This window comes from Simochromis diagramma, unplaced genomic scaffold (assembly GCF_900408965.1).
Source record: "Simochromis diagramma unplaced genomic scaffold, fSimDia1.1 OVJJ01000630.1, whole genome shotgun sequence".
Classification (NCBI taxonomy): Eukaryota; Metazoa; Chordata; class Actinopteri; order Cichliformes; family Cichlidae; genus Simochromis; species Simochromis diagramma.
This window is the reverse complement of record NW_024386927.1, coordinates 521,502-539,030: the sequence shown is the minus strand read 5'-3', so window position 1 is coordinate 539,030 and position 17,529 is coordinate 521,502. Positions and strand designations below refer to the sequence as shown.

At 44.0% G+C, this 17,529-nt stretch overlaps 1 protein-coding gene across 1 annotated transcript; it reads right to left on the bottom strand.

The window, feature by feature from the left end:
* Window positions 1–13,496: 13,496 nt before the first annotated feature.
* LOC120736699 (mucin-5AC-like) lies at window positions 13,497–16,416 on the bottom strand (the record flags this gene model as incomplete). The annotated part of the gene is made up of 3 exons (XM_040036977.1): window positions 13,497–13,529; window positions 14,796–14,830; window positions 15,225–16,416. Coding segments are annotated over 3 exons (1,260 nt in total), but the record flags the coding sequence as incomplete, so codon positions are not given.
* Window positions 16,417–17,529: the final 1,113 nt, after the last annotated feature.

The following is a 17,529-nucleotide window of genomic DNA, read 5'->3' as shown; positions in this document are numbered from 1 at the left end:
GTGTGTGTGTGTGTGCGTGTGGTGTGTTGTGTGTGCGTGTGTTGTGTGGGTGTGTGTGTATGTGTATGTAGGCTTCACCTTCAGATTGTCACTCCAAAAGTACTGTGTTTTGACCGAACTGTCAGAGTAAAGTTGACTGACGTGTGAGACATGAAACCTTGTTGTAGCGTCAGTGTAAAACACTTATTGCTGTGACCAGAGCTGACGTATTTACATAATCCTCTTCTTAGAAGTTCCTGAGTGAACTCACACATAACAGCAAACATCCAAGCCAAACTTGCTGTACTTGGATATTTAGAAAAAAGACAGCCATTACCTTGAATGAGTCAGGGCTCCACCTCTTATAGAACAAAGACAGTAGAAAGATTTCCCAACGAGAGACAAGCTCCAGGAGATCTTGATTTATTGACCCACAGAAAGATGAGATGCACTGATGCTACCTCACTCAAGGCCCAGTCTAACAGTATTTTGTAAAAACCCGTCACATAAATGGAATCTATGTTTTGTGCTCATGGTCTATTTTTATGCCGGTGAGCCTGGATTTTTAAGAAAATTACTTTTGACAGGAGGGTGTTTGACAAAACAGAGTTTGCCTACTGTAACCATGAAAACACAGGTTAACCACTGTATTTTAGTCCAAACTATGATTGTCTTTATAAACCTACACCCAGTAGCTTCTTTGAAACTTAACCCCTCACATGTTTTAATTAGAGATAATTTAACTGAGTTAAGGACAATATGGGACACTCGTATGCTACCTGTCCTTATATGCCTTTCTCATTTTTGTTCTCATTCTCATGCAGTCTCAGCCCAATATCTATTCTTATTCAATCTGCAGTAAATATTCTTTAATCTAATTGAGGATGAGGTCCCTATGATTGAAATTAACACTGGAGACTCAAATTGTGGCAAGAAATATGAATAGATTAAGATGCAAGCCAATTCATGGTTGTCTGGGAGTCGCTCTATCTGCAGCACCAGTGTAGTAAATTGGTTTAATGGTACAAACTCCAGCTACAGATTTTTTTCACTTGTATTTATTTCAGCACCAAATTGCAGTAAAGTCCACTTCACTTTCAATAAAAACATTGATTTATTAAAATTATTATGACCGCTACAACCATTTTCTATTACTACAGACAAACTATAGAATAAGGATTTGCGAGCCAGAGCTTCAGAAGGCTAATACTGCCCTGAAGATAATGGCAGCATGTACATGAGTGTAAGGAAACACACCACATTTTAATTAGTAAAATTTATATGATAGCCTCAGAGAGTCGATGGTTTCAATGAACTGTGTGGCAGCGGCCAGCTGCCTAAACTGAGTTAAAGATTAGATTTGCCTTTGTGTTCACTGTGAGCAGCTGCAAGTTCTTTAAACACGCAGTCATGTGATATAATCACAGAAATAAATAAAAAGCGAACCCAACATCTGGAACATTCAGACTGGAATATGAAAACAAATCTAAACCAGTTAACATAAAAAAAACAGTCAACCTAGAACTGTAGTCCTGGACTGGGCTCATCTACAAACATATACAGTATCTATTTCCCAGTTTCAGCTGTGAGTCCGTTACCGTGAACTACTGAGCGGCAGATTTGTGCTGCTTGTGCTGGAACTAAGCTGCACACAGGTGATGTTAGCCAGGGAAACATTACACACTGACTTTAATGGAGAGACCGGAAATAAAAACACACACAGTTTGTTGTGTGAAGAAATCAAACATGAGCTGAACAAACAGTAAACCAGTAAAGTTCCTAAAGACAAACTGTTAAAGGAGGAAAACAAAGCAAACTTACAGTTTCTTCAAACACACACCAACAACAAGCTCCACTCCACACCTGGACGCTAAACACAGACACGCAGGTGAGCTGCTTCCTGGAAGGAGGCGGGACTCCACTTGTCGTACATCAGGACAGGTGTGGGAGGGAGAGAAGGAAGATTTTCACAAAAGCAGCATGTTGTTTTTGAATGAGTATAGAATGAAAGCTCTGATTTGGACACACACACTCCAACTAACAAGGAAACACGAAGCAGGCAGGAATGGTGCTTCACCTCACTATTGTGCTACAGAATAAAAAGCTGATTATCGGTCAGCTTTATAAACACACTTTGAAATATGTCACGGGCAGAATAATCTGTTCCAAAGTGACTGCTGTAAGCCAGAAACCAAACTACTTGCGCTGATGATACAAAACCTAAGAGAAATAATTAAAGCTTATTTAACTCTGTTTTAACACATGAAAAATGCAGAAATGATAAATCATCGTCATAAGGGTCTTCTGAATTGCTCTTTATCTGGTCCCTCACCCAGGACCAATTGCCAGGGGAGACCCCTACAGGGGGCAAGGGCCCCAGGACAACATAGCCCCTTGGATCCCTGGGAAACACAATCCTCCATCATGATAAGGTATTAATTCATGGAGTTGTAGGGCTGTCCTGGTTGACACGCCTCTACAATGATGCGTGGAGATCAGGGGCAGTACCCCTGGACTGGCAGACCGGGTGGTGGTTCCCATCTTTAAGAGGGGGGAGGGAAGGGTGTGTTCCAACTACAGGGAGATCACACTTCTCAGCCTCCCTGGGAAAGTCTATGCCAGGGTGCTGGAAAGGAGAGTTCGTCTGTGAAGGTTACAAATGATCTTCTTATGGCCTCTGACAGTGGACTCATCTCTGTGCTTGTCCTGCTAGACCTCAGTGCAGCGTTCGATACTGTCGACCATAATATCCTATTAGAGCGATTAGAACATGCTGTAGGTATTACAGGTACTGCTGCAGTGGTTTGTATCATATCTATCTAATAGACTCCAGTTTGTGCATGTAAATGGAGAGTCCTCTTCACACACTGAGGTTAATTATGGAGTTCCACAGGGTTCAGTGCTAGGACCAATTCTGTTTACATTATACATGCTTCCCTTAGGCAGTATCATTAGAAGACATAGCATACATTTACACTGCTATGCAGATGACACCCAGCTCTATCTGTCCATGAAGCCAGATAACACACACCAATGAGTTAAACTGCAGGAATGTCTAAAGACATAAAGACCTGGATGGCCGCTAACTTTCTGCTTCTTAATTCGATCAAACTGAGGTTATTGTACTCGGCCCTGAAAAGCTTAGAAATATGGTATCTAACCAGATTCTTACTCTGGATGGCATTACCTTGGCCTCCAGTAACGCTGTGAGGAACCTTGGAGTCATTTTTTGACCAGGACATGTCCTTCAACGCACATATTAAACAAATATGTAAGACTGCGTTCTTCCATTTGTGCAACATCTCTAAAGTTAGAAATATCCTGTCTCAGGAGTGACGCTGAAAAACTAGTTCATGCATTTATTACTTCCAGGCTGGACGAATGTAATTCATTATTATCAGGAAGTCCAAAAAACTCCCTGAAAAGCCTTCAGCTGATCCAAAATGCTGCAGCAAGAGTCCTGACAGGGACTAGAAAGAGAGCAGATTTCTCCTGTTTTGGCTTCCCTTCATTGGCTTCCTGTTAAATCCAGAATTCAAAATCCTGCTCCTCACATACAAGTCCTTAAAATAATCAGGCCCCATCTTATCTTAATGACCTGTGTAGTACCATATCACCCTATTAGAGCACTTCGCTCTCGCCTGCAGGCCTAACTTGGTTGTTCCTAGAGTATTTAAAAGTAGAATGGGAGGCAGAGCCTTCAGTTTTCAGGCACCTCTTCTGTGGAACCAGCTTTCCAGTTTGGATTCAGGAGACAGACACTATCTCAACTTTCAAGATTAGGCTTCAAACTTTCCTTTTGCTAAAGCATATAGTTAGGGCTGGACCAGGTGACCTGAATCCTCCCTTAGTTATGCTGCAATAGACGTAGGCTGCCGGGGGATTCCCATGATGCATTGAGTTTTTCCTTTCCCAGTCACCTTTTCTCACTCACTATGTGTTAACAGACCTCATCTGCATTGAATCATATCTGTTATTAACCTCTGTCTCTCTTCCACAGCATGTCTTTATCCTGTCTCCTCTCTCACCCCAACCGGTCGCAGCAGATGGCCCCGCCCCTCCCTGAGCCTGGTTCTGCCGGAGGTTTCTTCCTGTTAAAAGGGACTTTTTTCCTTCCCACTGTTGCCAAGGTGCTGCTCATAGGGGTCATATGATTGTTGGGTTTTTCTCTGTATCTATGAAGCGCCTTGAGGCGACTTTTGTTGTGATTTGGCGCTATATAATAAAATTGAATTGAATTGAATAGAACTTCATCACTTTTACTGCATACACAGAACTGGATGGCTTTCAATACAATGTTGCTTTTACAAGACTGTTATTGAAAAGCAAAGAAACATTGTTTAGAGAAAACCTGCAGGATGTGGAAGAGTTTTGATGTAATGATGGATGGAGGGCTGCAGTGATCCATACAGGACACACAGCATGAAGGTGTGAGGGACCACACGACAGAGAGCAAGGGGCGACTCGAACAATATATACTTACCAGAATTCAATTCAATTCAATTCAATTTTATTTATATAGCGCCAAATCACAAACAAAAGTCGCCTCAAGGTGCTTCATAGATACAGAGAAAAAACCCAACAATCATATGACCCCCTATGAGCAAGCACTTTGGCGACAGTGGGAAGGAAAAACTCCCTTTTAACAGGAAGAAACCTCCAGCAGAACCAGGCTCAGGGAGGGGCGGGGCCATCTGCTGTGATTGGTTTGGGTGAGAGAAGGAAGACAGGCTAAAGACCTGCTGTGGAGAGAGACAGAGGTTAATAACAGATATGATTCAATGCAGAGAGGTCTGTTAACACATAGTGAGTGAAGAAGAAACACCCAGTGCATCATGGGAATCCCCCGGCAGCCTACGTCTATTGCAGCATAACTAAGGGAGGATTCAGGGTCACCTGGTCCAGCCCTAACTATATGCTTTAGCAAAAAGGAAAGTTTGAAGCCTAATCTTGAAAGTAGAGATAGTCTCTGTCTCCCGAATCCAAACTGGAAAGAATAACAACAAAAGATGCAAAGGGTGGGATACAGCTGGAAACTATAACATGATGAGACATGAAATAAACACACCATGAGTCTGAACAAGGAACCATGGTTAGTTTAACAGGAGGACCAGACAGGACAGCACAGAGAGACGGATGAGATCGGGGACACAAGAGAACAAATCAGGGAAAATGAGACAACAAAGGCACAGAGGGACGATAACCACAGAAACACCAGATCGAAGGTCCATGAACAAACACAAGACTTACTTCACACACGAGACTAAAGGACAAAACACAGAGACCAAGATAAACAACATAGGAGGCATGAATACAAAAGGCACAAGCAATAAACTGAAACTAGATACAATACAGTAAACAACTCAATAAATGCAGAAAAATGACAAAACACTGGGTGGATGACCCAGGATGACCCCTTATGGTGCCTGTCTTCCCCATCCTGGTGTTTGAACCTCAGTGGGGTATACTGCATTGCAACACGTTCCTAAAGTATTGTCCAAACATTGATCTAAAATCCAGCAGATTTGATTGCACCATGTAATGTTTTATACATTTATATTTTTAAGGATCATGTATGTGTGTGGTCACCATGGTACCCAGTGCTTCTCTCTGTTTTCTGCCTTGCAGGTAGTGTCAGTGTTATACATGAGTCAGAGGCCCCAGAAAGTGAAAGACACGCTGATGAGATCAAAAGAAGACATCCGTGATAATGTCATTCACTATGACGACGAGGGAGGTGGCGAGGCTGACACTGACGCGTTTCACATGGGCACCTTGTGCAAAACAGACCACAGCAGCATCTCCAACAAGAAGAAAAATGGCTATGGCGACGGCATTCTGATGCATCTCAGCACCCACTGTGACATGTCAGGTCACCTGACATCCATCTGCAAACAGCCAGCTTCATCGCCCACCGGGAACAAGCCTCCACTCTTCTGCCGCGGCAGGGCGACCCAAGGCGATGCTGAATTGATCAGAGAGGTCATTGAACACCGACTGAAGGAGAGCCAGCAGGGTACGCGGCCCTACCTGCTGATTCAACTGGCAACCTACGCATACAGAGGGGGATGGCTCAGAGGCGCGTTCTCTCTCATCCATAGAGGACTCTTTTGTACTTGACAGTTTAGGGGATTTTAGCCTCGCTTGGCGACTGGGGACAGCCATTTAAAACACTGGCTAGCATCCTTGACAAGCAGCCACCGTCTCTCTTTAACGAGAGCTGAGAGGAAATTGAACTGAATATTAGTTCAGTTAGGCCAAATATTATTGAACATGTCACTTGTCAATGTATTTCTAAAGGTGCTGCTGACGTTTTCATACAAAAGGTGTCTTGAAGCTGTGATCTCAACAGAGGCTTGTTGTTACATTTCAGTAAGTAGTTTTTTTTTCCATGTCATTTTCTCATTATTACATCTGTGGTTTCATTTCTCTGCATGTGTGGACTGGATGGGTTGTTGCTGCAATCTGGTGGGAATTTCAAGTCAACGGCACCTTGAGAAATATATTTAGTTAAAAAATTGAATTGAAGCTTTCAAGCATTCTCCCAGTGGAACCTGGTTTTGGTTCATCTTTGGATTCACCTTAGTTTGGACAAGCTGGCAAGTAGGTTGCAAAAGTGAATATAAGTAAACCTCTTAACTGGTCAGTAAAGACCCATACAGGTTTAGAGTGGGGTTTTGTTTTAGCTACTATAAAACGACCATTTTGGTTACTTTCAAGTGTCATACATCAATGAGCAGTAATGTTTTTACCATTTAACGCTTTTTTATGTTCCAGATCGGTGATTTATTTTATAAAAAGAGCTAAATGTTACTTTGAATCTAACTCCAGATGCATCTCAGTGGGTTCGTTGCTAAGAGTTCATGTGTGTGACCTGTAAGCTAAAAATCCAGACTGAAGGTAAATGTGTTATTAACTCATATTAATTTGTTTCATTGTTTATGAACTGTTCCAATCGTGCGCCTAAATAAAGTCAGAACCACAGCCACCAAAGCCACTTCTATGTGCTCATTATTATTTAAAAAATGTGATTTATTTACAAAACTACTGGTTTTTAAAATAACATAAAACAAAAATTGCAGTTAAAAATAACAGTTAATAACATGACAGCAAATGAGAGGGGCTATGATTGTGCTTGCCTTTCAAACACAAAGACAGGATTGTATTTTTTTCCTGTTTTAGGTCCCTCACACCTTTCAAGAGCTACTAATATTAAATTGTATGTTCTATGAATGTTTTTTCGGGAGTCTGCCCCTAAGTCAACCAGACACTTTGTCAGAGCTTGCATCACTGAATTTTCCTTCTCCAGATTCAGAAGAGTTCCACCTCCTTTGTGGCTATTGCTAATGACCTTTTCTTTGTCAAAGCCAATCATCCATCAGCTTGCTGACCTCCCTTCAGAGGAAAGACTGAACTCAGAGTGGTAAAGCTCAAAAAATCTTTATTTACATTTCTGGAAATGGAGACTGAACACCACATACTCAGGTCTGAATTTTCTGCAGCTAAATCCATATATATATATATATATATATATATATATATATATTATATATATATATATATATACATATATTTCCTGCACTACGCTCCACACCGACACACCGTTTACTTAGTTCCTCTTTTTTGTGTCTGGTTTCTGTTCAGCTCTGCACTAAACTTCCCCTTTCTAAAGTCTGTTGCCAGATCGGACCTGTCACCCTCTGACCTAGTTGTTTTCTTATGCCTCTATTACCAAGTACAAAAGACAATAATAATCAGAAAATAAGCATTAAGAATATATATTTATATCGTAACATTACAATAAAGTTTTCTGTACTTAATTTAAAAAGGGGAAAGTCATTTAAATTCTGAAGTAAAAAAAGCTAAATGAACATTCTCCAAGGTGTGGTGATTTCATATTTATTATCTGGGATGTTGAAAGACTTTTCTGCTTGGTTGCAAACCTGCCTAAATTCATATTAGTTATTACTTCCATTACAACAATTAATTTTGGTTCTTGTTGTTATGGTCCTGGGTCGGTGACCTAGCGCTTTAAGTTTATTATTATCATTTTCCAATTTATTATCATGATTATTATTGTTTGAGTTCTACGTTTTATATTCGGTCTGCCTCTGAGTCTGCGTCTGTATCTGTCTGTCTATGGTGTCACCCCGTCTGTTGTGAATCTGTCTGTTTAGTTCAATGTCTTGTCTGGTTCCATGTGTCTGAGTTTCCTGTTTTATTGTGAAGGTCTGTGTCGTATGTGAGTGTGCTCAGTTTACGTTTCCCCTGTCTCGTCAGCTGTGATTTCTCCCAGGTGTGTTCCCCTCCTGTCTCTCCTCCCTTGATTACTGCCGTCTGTGTATTTAAGCCCTGTGTTTATCTGTGTCAGTGTCGCGTTGTACCCTCAACTTGCTGTGTGTTTGTAATGTCCTGTCCTCCAGGACCTCGGTTTAGAGTTTTGTTTTTGTAAGTTTTATTTCGTGAATCATTCCTCCAGCAATAAAGCTGCGTTTTTCAGTTTATTCCCATCTCCAAGAGTCCTGCAATTTTGGGTCCACCACTTCTGCTTGCCTGCCACACAGCCAACCATGACACTTGTGACATGATATGTACTACTATGTGATCGATAAGCATTTAGGAAGCTTATTTCCAATCTTACCAACCACTCCAAGCCATTTAGACTTTATAAAAAGAAACAAATAGTTAGTGCCTGTTAGAACCACTAAAGATCCGAGGACAACATTATAATTGAAACCTGATAACTAGAAACAGAGATTACATTTGTTTAAAAAGAATATATAATTCAACACATCCCCCTTCCTTTCAATTATCAAAATTTGTATATCTATGAGGGAAATGTACTGGTAGTTAGAAAAGCCAGCAAAAAACATAACTTTCTAATAATGAAATATTGTTGAATAGTGTGAAATATATCCTTCATTAAGAAACTTTGAAATATCGTATAGGTACGGTAAATTCATGTAGAAAAACAATTGGTTGCATTAATAGTTTTTATTAGGGTGAAGAGAGTAAAAGTCTACATTCAGGGGACACCAGAGTATCTCATCTTAAATAACATATGGTTAATATATTCTGTAATTTTATAAATGTTAAAAGTGGGGCCATGTGTTACCATCAATATGATGCAAATAGTGACAGTCGGGACAATCATAACATTATACAAAACAAATATACTGCCATAGCTTTCTTTATTCCCCTTGCCATCCAATGGGATAGTTCCAAAGCAAAAAAACAAATCCCGTCATACTGTCTGTTGCAAACTTTATCATGGTCATAGTTGTAATCCTTTGGCTTTTTTTTTTTTGGTGTAATTACAGTTACTAGTTTAAGAAATGCTGTCATTGAATCACATATAACAAAAATCCCAAGTAACTAGTTTGGTTTGTCTATTTCTGTATGTATATTTCTGTTCCTATTATTGCACACTATTGCATTTTTTTCAAGACATTTGCATAATGAGTTTAATAAATAGATAAATATATTTGTGGGTAAATATTAAATAGATATTACACTTTTTAACTTAAATCCCAACTAAACAGGAAAAGAAGAAGTAAACAGTAACATAAAAAAAAAAAATCATCCGTTCACAGTTTTAGTGTTTTTATGGGGTTTCCATCCATGATTTACCATTTAATAGATGGTAAAGACAAAGAGTGCCACTAATAGAGGAATTACATTCATTCTGACAGAGGATGCGTGACTTGTTGTCGTCGTGGATGTTATAGCTGTTGAAGGCATTTTAGTGGTTGTTGTTGCAGCTGTTGTCATAGTTGGAGCAGCTGTTGGTGGTGGTGGAGCTGCAGTTATTGTTGTTGTGGCAGCAGTTGTTGTGGTTGGAGCAGCTGTTGTTGTTGTTGTAGCAGCAGTTGTAGTGGTTCGAGCAGTTGTTGTTGTTGTAGCAGCAGTTGTAGTGGTTCGAGCAGTTGTTGTGGTTGTTGCCACGGTAGTTGTGATTGGAGCAGTTGTTGTTGTGGTTGAAGTAGCTGTTGTAGTTGTTGGAGCTGCAGCTGATGTTGTTGTAGAAGAAGTCGTTTTGGTTGGACCAACTGTTGTTGTTGTGGTTGGAGAAGCTGTTGTTGTTGGAGCAGCAGCTGATGTTGTTGTAGCAGCAGTTGTTGTGGTTGGAACAACTGTTGTTGTCATTGGAGCAGCAGTTGTAGTGGTTGGAGCAGTTGTTGTTGTAGCAACTGTTGTTGTGGTTGGAGTAGCAGTTGTGGTTGGAGCTGCAGCTGATGTTGTTGTAGCATCAGTTGTAGTGGTTGGAGTAGCTGATGTTGTTGTAGCATCAGTTGTAGTGGTTGGAGTAGCTGTTGTGGTTGGAGCTGCCGCTGATGTTGTTGTTGTTGCCACTGTAGTTGTGATTGGAGTAGCTGTTGTCGTGGTTGGTGGAGCAGCTGTTGTTGTGGTTGGTTGCCATAGCTGTTGTTGTGGTTGGAGCAGCTGTTGTTGTTTGTGGTTGGAGCAGCTGCTGTTGTTGTGGTTGGAGCAGCTGCTGTTGTGGTTGGAGCAGCTGTTGTTGTGGTTGGTTGCCACAGTTGTTGTGGTGGAGCAGCTGTGGTTTGTTGTTGTAGTAGCAGTTGTAGTGGTTGGAGCAACTGTTGTTGTTGTTGTTGTTGTTGGAGCAGCAGTGGTTGTTGTTGTTGCCACTGTAGTTGTGGTTGGAGCAGCTGCTGTTGTGGTTGGAGCAGCTGCTGTTGTTGTTGTAGCAGCTGTTGTTGTTGTTGGACCTGCAGTTGTTGTGGCTTGAGTAGCAGTTGTTGTTGTTGGAGCATCAGTTGTAGTGGTTGGTGCCACAGTTGTTGTGGTTGGAGCAGCCGTGGTTGTTGTTGTTGCCACTGTAGTTGTGGTTGGAGCAGTTGTTGTTGTGGTTGGAGCAGCTGATGTTGTTGTTGGAGGAGCTGTTGTTGTTGTTGGACCTGCAGTTGTTGTGGCTTGAGTAGCTGTTGTTGTTGTTGGTGCCACAGTTGTTGTGGTTGGAGCAGCAGTAGTTGTGGTTGGAGCAGCAGTGGTTGTGGTTGGAGCAGCTGTTGTTGTGGTTGGAGTTGCTGCTGTTGTAGTTGGAGCAGCTGTTGTTGTGGTTGGAGTTGCTGCTGTTGTAGTTGGAGCAGCTGTTGTTGTGGTTGTAACAGCAGTTGTTGTGGTTTGAGCAGCTGTTGTTGTGGTTTGAGCAGCTGTTGTTGTGGTTGGTGCCACAGTTGTTGTTGTGGTTGGTGCCACAGCTGTTGTTGTGGTTGGAGGAGCAGTTGTTGTGGTTGCAGCAGCTTTGGTTGTTGTTGGAGCAGCAATTGTAGTGGTTGAAGCAGCTGTTGTTGTTGGAGCAGCAGCAGTGGTTGTGGTTGGAGCAGCTGTGGTTGTTGTTGGAGGAGCAGTTGTAGTGGTTGAAGCAGCAGTTGTTGTGGTTGGTGCCACAGTTGTTGTAGTTGTAGCAGCCGTGGTTGTTGTTGTTGCCATTGTAGTTGTGGTTGGAGCAGCCGTTGTTGTGGCCATTTTAGTTGTGATTGGAGCAGCTGTTGTTGTGGTTTGAGCAGCTGTTGTAGTGGTTGGAGTAACTGTTGTTGTTGTTGGAGCAGCAGTGGTTGTGGTTGGAGCAGCTGTGGTTGTTGTTGGAGCAGCAGTGGTTGTGGTTGGAGCAGCAGTGGTTGTTGTTGGAGGAGCAGTTGTTGTTGTTGGAGCAGCTGTTGGGGTTGGTGCTACAGTTGTTGTGATGGTAGCAGCTGTTTTTGTTGTTGTTGTTGCCACTGTAGTTGTGGTTGGAACAGCTGTGGTTGTTGTTGGAGGAGCAGCTGTTGTTGTGGTTGGAGCAGCTGTGGTTGTTGTTGGAGCAGCAGTTGTAGTGGTTGGAGCAACTGTTGTTGTGGTTGGAGCAGCAGTTGTTGTGGTTGGAGCAGCTGTTGTTGTGGTTGGAGCAGCTGTGGTTGTTGTTGTCGGAGCAGCAGTTGTAGTGGTTGGAGCAGCTGTTGTTGTGGTTGGTGCCACAGTTGTTGTGGTTGGCGTAGCTGTTGTTGTTGTTGGAGCAGCAGTTAAAGTGGTTGGAGCAACTGTTGTTGTGGTTGAAGCAGCTGTTGTTTTGGTTGGTGCCACAGTTGTTGGAGCAGCAGTTGTTGTGGTTGGAACAACAGTTGTTGGAGCAGCAGTTGTTGTGGTTGGAGCAGCAGTTGTTGTGGTTGGAGCAGCTGTTGTTGTGGTTGGAGCAGCTGTTGTTTTGGTTGGTGCCACAGTTGTTGGAGCAGCAGTTGTTGTTGTTGGAGCAGCAGTTGTTGTGGTTGGAGCAGCTGTTGTTGTTGTTGGAGCAGCTGTTGTTGTGGTTGGTGCCACAGTTGTTGTGGTTGGAGCAGCTGTTGTTGTTGTTGGAGCAGCAGTTGTTGTTGTTGGAGCAGCTGTTGTTGTGGTTGGTGCCACAGTTGTAGTGGTTGGAGTAGCAGTTGTTTTTGTTGGAGCAACTGTTGTAGTGGTTTTAGCAACTGTTGTTGATGTTGGAGCAGCATTTGTTGTGGTTTGCGCAGCTGTTGTTGTTGTTGGAGCAGCAGTTTTTGTTGTTGTAGCAGCTGTTGTTGTGGTGGTTGGAGCAGCTGTGGTTGTGGTTGGAGGAGCAGTTGTAGTGGTTGGAGCAGCAGCTGTTGTGGTTGGAGCAGCTGTGGTTGTTGTTGGAGCAGCAGTTGTTGTGGTTGGTGCCACAGTTGTTGTGGTTGTAGCAGCCGTTGTTGTGGTTGTAGCAGCTGTTGTTGTGGTTGTAGCAGCAGTTGTAGTGGTTGGAGCAGCAGTTGTTGTTGTTGGAGCAGCAGTTGTTGTTGTTGGAGCAGCCGTTGTAGTGGTTGGAGAAACAGTTGTTGTGGTTGCAGCAGCTGTTGTTGTTGTTAGAGCAGCTGTTGTTGTTGTTGGAGCAGCAGTTGTAGTGGTTGGAGCAACTGTGGTTGGAGCAACTGTTGTTGTTGCTCGATCAGCAGTTGTTGTGGTTGGAGTGGCTGTAGTTGTTGTTTGAGCAGCAGTTGTAGTTGTTGGAGCAACTGTTGTTGTTGTTGGAGCAACTGTTGTTGGAGTAGCAGTTGTTGTTTTTGGAGCAGCTGTTGTTGTTGTTGGAGCAGCAGTTGTTGTGGTTGGTGCCACAGTTGTTGTGGTTTGTTCCACAGTTGTTGTGGTTGGAGTAGCTTTTGTTGTGGTTGGAGCAGCTGTTGTTGTTGTTGGAGCAGCTGTTGTTGTGGTGGTTGGAGCAGCTGTTGTTGTGGTTGGAGCAGCTGTGGTTGTTGTTGGAGCAGCTGTTGTTGTGGTGGTTGGAGCAGCAGTTGTTGTGGTTGGAGCAGGTGTGGTTGTTGTTGGAGCAGCAGTTGTAGTGGTTGGAGCAACTGTTGTTGTTGTTGGAGCAGCAGTTGTTGTGGTTTGCGCAGCTGTTGTTGTTGTTGGAGCAGCAGTTGTTGGAGCAGCTGTTGTTGTGGTGGTTGGAGCAGCAGTTGTAGTGGTTGGAGCCGCAGTTGTTGTGGTTGGTGCCACAGTTGTTGTGGTTGGAGCAGCTGTGGTTGTTATTTGTGCAGCAGTTGTGGTGGTTGGAGCAACTGTTGTTGTTGTTGGAGCAGCAGTTGTGGTTGTTGTTGGAGCATCAGTTGTTGTGGATGGTGCCACAGTTGTTGTGGTTGGAACAGGTGTTGTCGTGGTTGTTGCCACAGTTGTTGTTGTTGGAGCAGCTGTTGTTGTGGTTGGAGCAGCTGCTGTTGTGGTTGGAGCAGCTGTTGTTGTTGGAGCAGCTGTTGTTGTGGTTGGAGCAGCAGTTGTTGTGGGTGGAGCGGCTGTGGTAGTTGTTGTTGGAGCAACTGTTGTTGTTGAAGCAGCTGTTGTTGTTGTTGGAGTAGCAGTTGTAGTGGTTGGAGCAACTGTTGTTGTGGTTGGAGCAGCTGTTGTTGTTGGAGCAGCAGTTGTAGTGGTTGGAGTAGCTGTTGTTGTTGGAGTAGCAGTTGTTGTTGTTGGAGCAGCATTTGATGTGGTTGGAGCAGCTGTAGTTGTTGTTGGAGCAGCAGTTGTAGTGGTTGGAGCAACTGTTGTTGTTGTTGGAGCAGCTGTTGTTGGAGCAGCAGTTGTTGTTGGAGCAGCTGTTGTTGTGGTTGGTGCCACAGTTGTTGTGGTTTGTTCCACAGTTGTTGTGGTTGTTGCCACAGTTGTTGTGGTTGGATGTGGTTTGAGCAGCTGCTGTTGTGGTGGAGCAGCGTTGTTGTGGTGAGCAGCTGTTGTTGTGTTGGAGCAACTATTGTTGGAGCAGCAGTTGTAGTGGTTGGAGCAGCAGTTTGTTGTGGTTGGAGCAGCTGTAGTTGTTGTTGGAGCAGCAGTTGTAGTGGTTGGAGCAGCAGTTGTAGTGGTTGGAGCAGCTGTTGTAGTGGTTGGAGCAGCAGTTGTTGTGGTTGCAGCAGCTGTGGTTGTTGTTGGAGCAGCAGTTGTAGTGGTTGGAGCAGCTGTTGTGTTGTTGGAGTTGCTGTTGTAGTGGTTGAGCAGTTGGTGTTGTTGTGGAGCAGCAGTTGTTGTTGTTGGAGTTGCTGTTGTAGTCGTTGGAGCAGTTGTGGTTGTTGTTGGAATAGCTGTTGTTGTGGTTTGAGCAACTGTTGTTGTTGTTGAAGCAGCAGTTGTTGTGGTCGGAGCAGTAGTGGTTGTTGTTGGAGCAGCAGTTGTTGTGGTTGGAGCAGCTGTGGTTGTTGTTTGGAGCAGCAGTTGTAGTGGGTTGGAGCAGCTGGTGTTGTTGTTGGAGCAGCAGTTGTTGTTGTTGGAGTTGCTGTTGTAGTGGTTGGAGCAGTTGGTGTTGTTGTTGGAGCAGCAGTTGTTGTTGTTGGAGTTGCTGTTGTAGTCGTTGGAGCAGTTGTGGTTGTTGTTGGAATAGCTGTTGTTGTGGTTTGAGCAACTGTTGTTGTTGTTGAAGCAGCAGTTGTTGTGGTCGGAGCAGTAGTGGTTGTTGTTGGAGCAGCAGTTGTTGTGGTTGGAGCAGCTGTGGTTGTTGTTGGAGCAGCAGTTGTAGTGGTTGGAGCAGCTGGTGTTGTTGTTGGAGCAGCAGTTGTTTGTTGTTGGAGCAGCTGTTGTTGTTGTTGGAGCAGCAGTTGTTGTGGTTTGAGCAGCTGTGTAGTGGTTGGAGCAGCTGTTGTTGTTTTTGGAGTTGCTGTTGTTGTGGTTTGAGCAGCTGTTGTTGTTGTTGGAGCAGCAGTTGTTTGTGGTTGGAGCAGCTGTTGTTGTTGTTGGAGTTGCTGTTGTAGTGGTTGGAGCAGCTGGTGTTGTTGTTGGAGCAGCAGTTGTTGTTGTTGGAGCAGCAGTTGTAGTCGTTGGAGCAGCTGTGGTTGTTGTTGGAGCAGCTGTTGTTGTGGTTGGAGCAACTGTTGTTGTTGTTGGAGCAGCAGTTGTTGTGGTTGGAGCAGCAGTTGTTGTTGTTGGAGCAGCAGTTGTTGTGGTTGGAGCAGCTGTGGTTGTTGTTGGAGCAGCAGTTGTTGTGGTTGGAGCAGCTGTTGTTGTGGTTGGAGCAGCAGTTGTAGTGGTTGGAGCAGCTGTTGTTGTTGTTGGAGCAGCAGTTGTTGTGGTTGTTGCCAAAGTTGTTGTGGTTTGAGCAGCTGTTGTTGTGGTTGGAGCAGCTGTTGTTGTGGTTGGAGCAGCTGTTGTTGTGGTTGGAGCAGCTGTTGTTGTTGTTGGAGCAGCAGTTGTTGTGGTTGGAGCAGCTGTTGTTGTTGTTGGAGCAGCAGTTGTTGTGGTTGGAGCAGCTGTGGTTGTTGTTGGAGCAGCAGTTGTAGTGGTTGGAGCAGCTGTTGTTGTGGTTGGAGCAGCAGTTGTTGTGGTTGGAGCAGCTGTTGTTGTTGTTGGAGCAGCAGTTGTTGTGGTTGGTGCCACAGTTGTTGTGGTTTGTGCCGCAGTTGTTGTTGTTGGAGCAGCTGTTGTTGTGGTTGGAGCAGCTGTTGTTGTGGTTGGAGCAGCTGTTGTTGTTGTTGGAGCAGCAGTTGTTGTGGTTGGAGCAGCAGTTGTTGTGGTTGGAGCAGCTGTTGTTGTTGGAGCAGCTGTTGTTGTTGTTGGAGCAGCTGTTGTTGTGGTTGGAGCAACTGTTGTTGTGGTTGGAGCAGCAGTTGTTGTGGTTGGAGCAGCTGTTGTTGTGGTTGGAGCAGCTGTTGTTGTTGTTGGAGCAGCTGTTGTTGTTGTTGGAGCAACTGTTGTTGTGGTTGGACATGCAGTTGTAGTGGTTGGAGCAGCTGGTGTTGTTGTTGGAGCAGCTGTTGTTGTGGTTGGAGCAACTGTTGTTGTGGTTGGAGCAGCAGTTGTAGTGGTTGGAGCAGCAGTTGTTGTTGTTGGAGCAGCTGTTGTTGTTGTTGGAGCAGCTGTGGTTGTTGTTGTCGTAGCCGTGGTTGTTGTTGGAGCAGCAGTTGTAGTGGTTGGAGCAACTGTTGTTGTGGTTGGAGTAGCTGTTGTTGTGGTTGGTGGCACAGTTGTTGTGGTTTGTGCCACAGTTGTTGTGGTTGGAGCAGCTGGTGTTGTTGTAGCAGCAGTTGTTGTTGTTGGAGCAGCTGTTGTTGTGGTTGGTGCCACAGTTGTTGTGGTTGGAGCAACTGTTGTTGTGGTTGGAGCAGCTGTTGTTGTGGTTGGAGCAGCTGTTGTTGTTGTTGGAGCAGCTGTTGTTGTGGTTGGAGATGCAGTTGTAGTGGTTGGAGCAGCTGTTGTTGTTGTTGGAGCAACTGTTGTTGTGGTTGGAGCAGCAGTTGTAGTGGTTTGAGCAGCTGTGGTTGTTGTTGGAGCAGCTGTGGTTGTGGTCGGAGCAGCTGTTGTTGTGGTTGGAGCAGCTGTGGTTGTTGTTTGAGTAGCAGTTGTTGTTGGAGCAGCAGTTGTAGTGGTTGGAGCAACTGTAGTTGTGGTTGGAGCAACAGTTGTTGTTGTTGTTGCCACTGTAGTTGTAGTTGGGTTGGCTGTGGTTGTGGTTGGTGCTGCAGTGGTCGAGGGTGAATTACAGGTTGGTCCTGTTGTTATGGTACCAATGCTCTCTATGAACGGTAGAGATTTCAAGCTTGAGGCAGCTGCACACAGGTTCTTAGATGCACATCCGTAAGCTGGGAAAGTGTTGGTGCCGTCGGTCACTGCAGATGAAAAATTTTTATTGTCATGACATATCATATTTAAAGCATTAGTTAAGACATCTTAAAAATGAGTTTGCTGATATCCAGTATTAAATCCTCCCAATTCTTTTATTCTTTGGGCTGAAGGAAGGACAATTCTTGGTGTATAAATGCTCAATCAACTTTTATTCCATACAATTCATCACTTTATGAGCACAAACCATCCGGATCGGGAGACATGCATGCAGAGGGGCACAGCAAATCTCAAAATGGTGGAGCGTTACCCAAAGCTTTTATAGCCTCTGTTGACCCCCACCTAGTCGTAAAAAGCCTAAACTTACATACCCTCTAACTCTCAGTGAGCCTGTGTTATGACCTTGGCTCCCTGTCTTTCTGACATAGAGAAAGGTGGGGGTAGAACTTCTGTGGAATGTGGTCTGTCTCCTCCACTATCAGAAAAAAGGGCCCTCTGCACACAATATTCTCTTCTTAACTC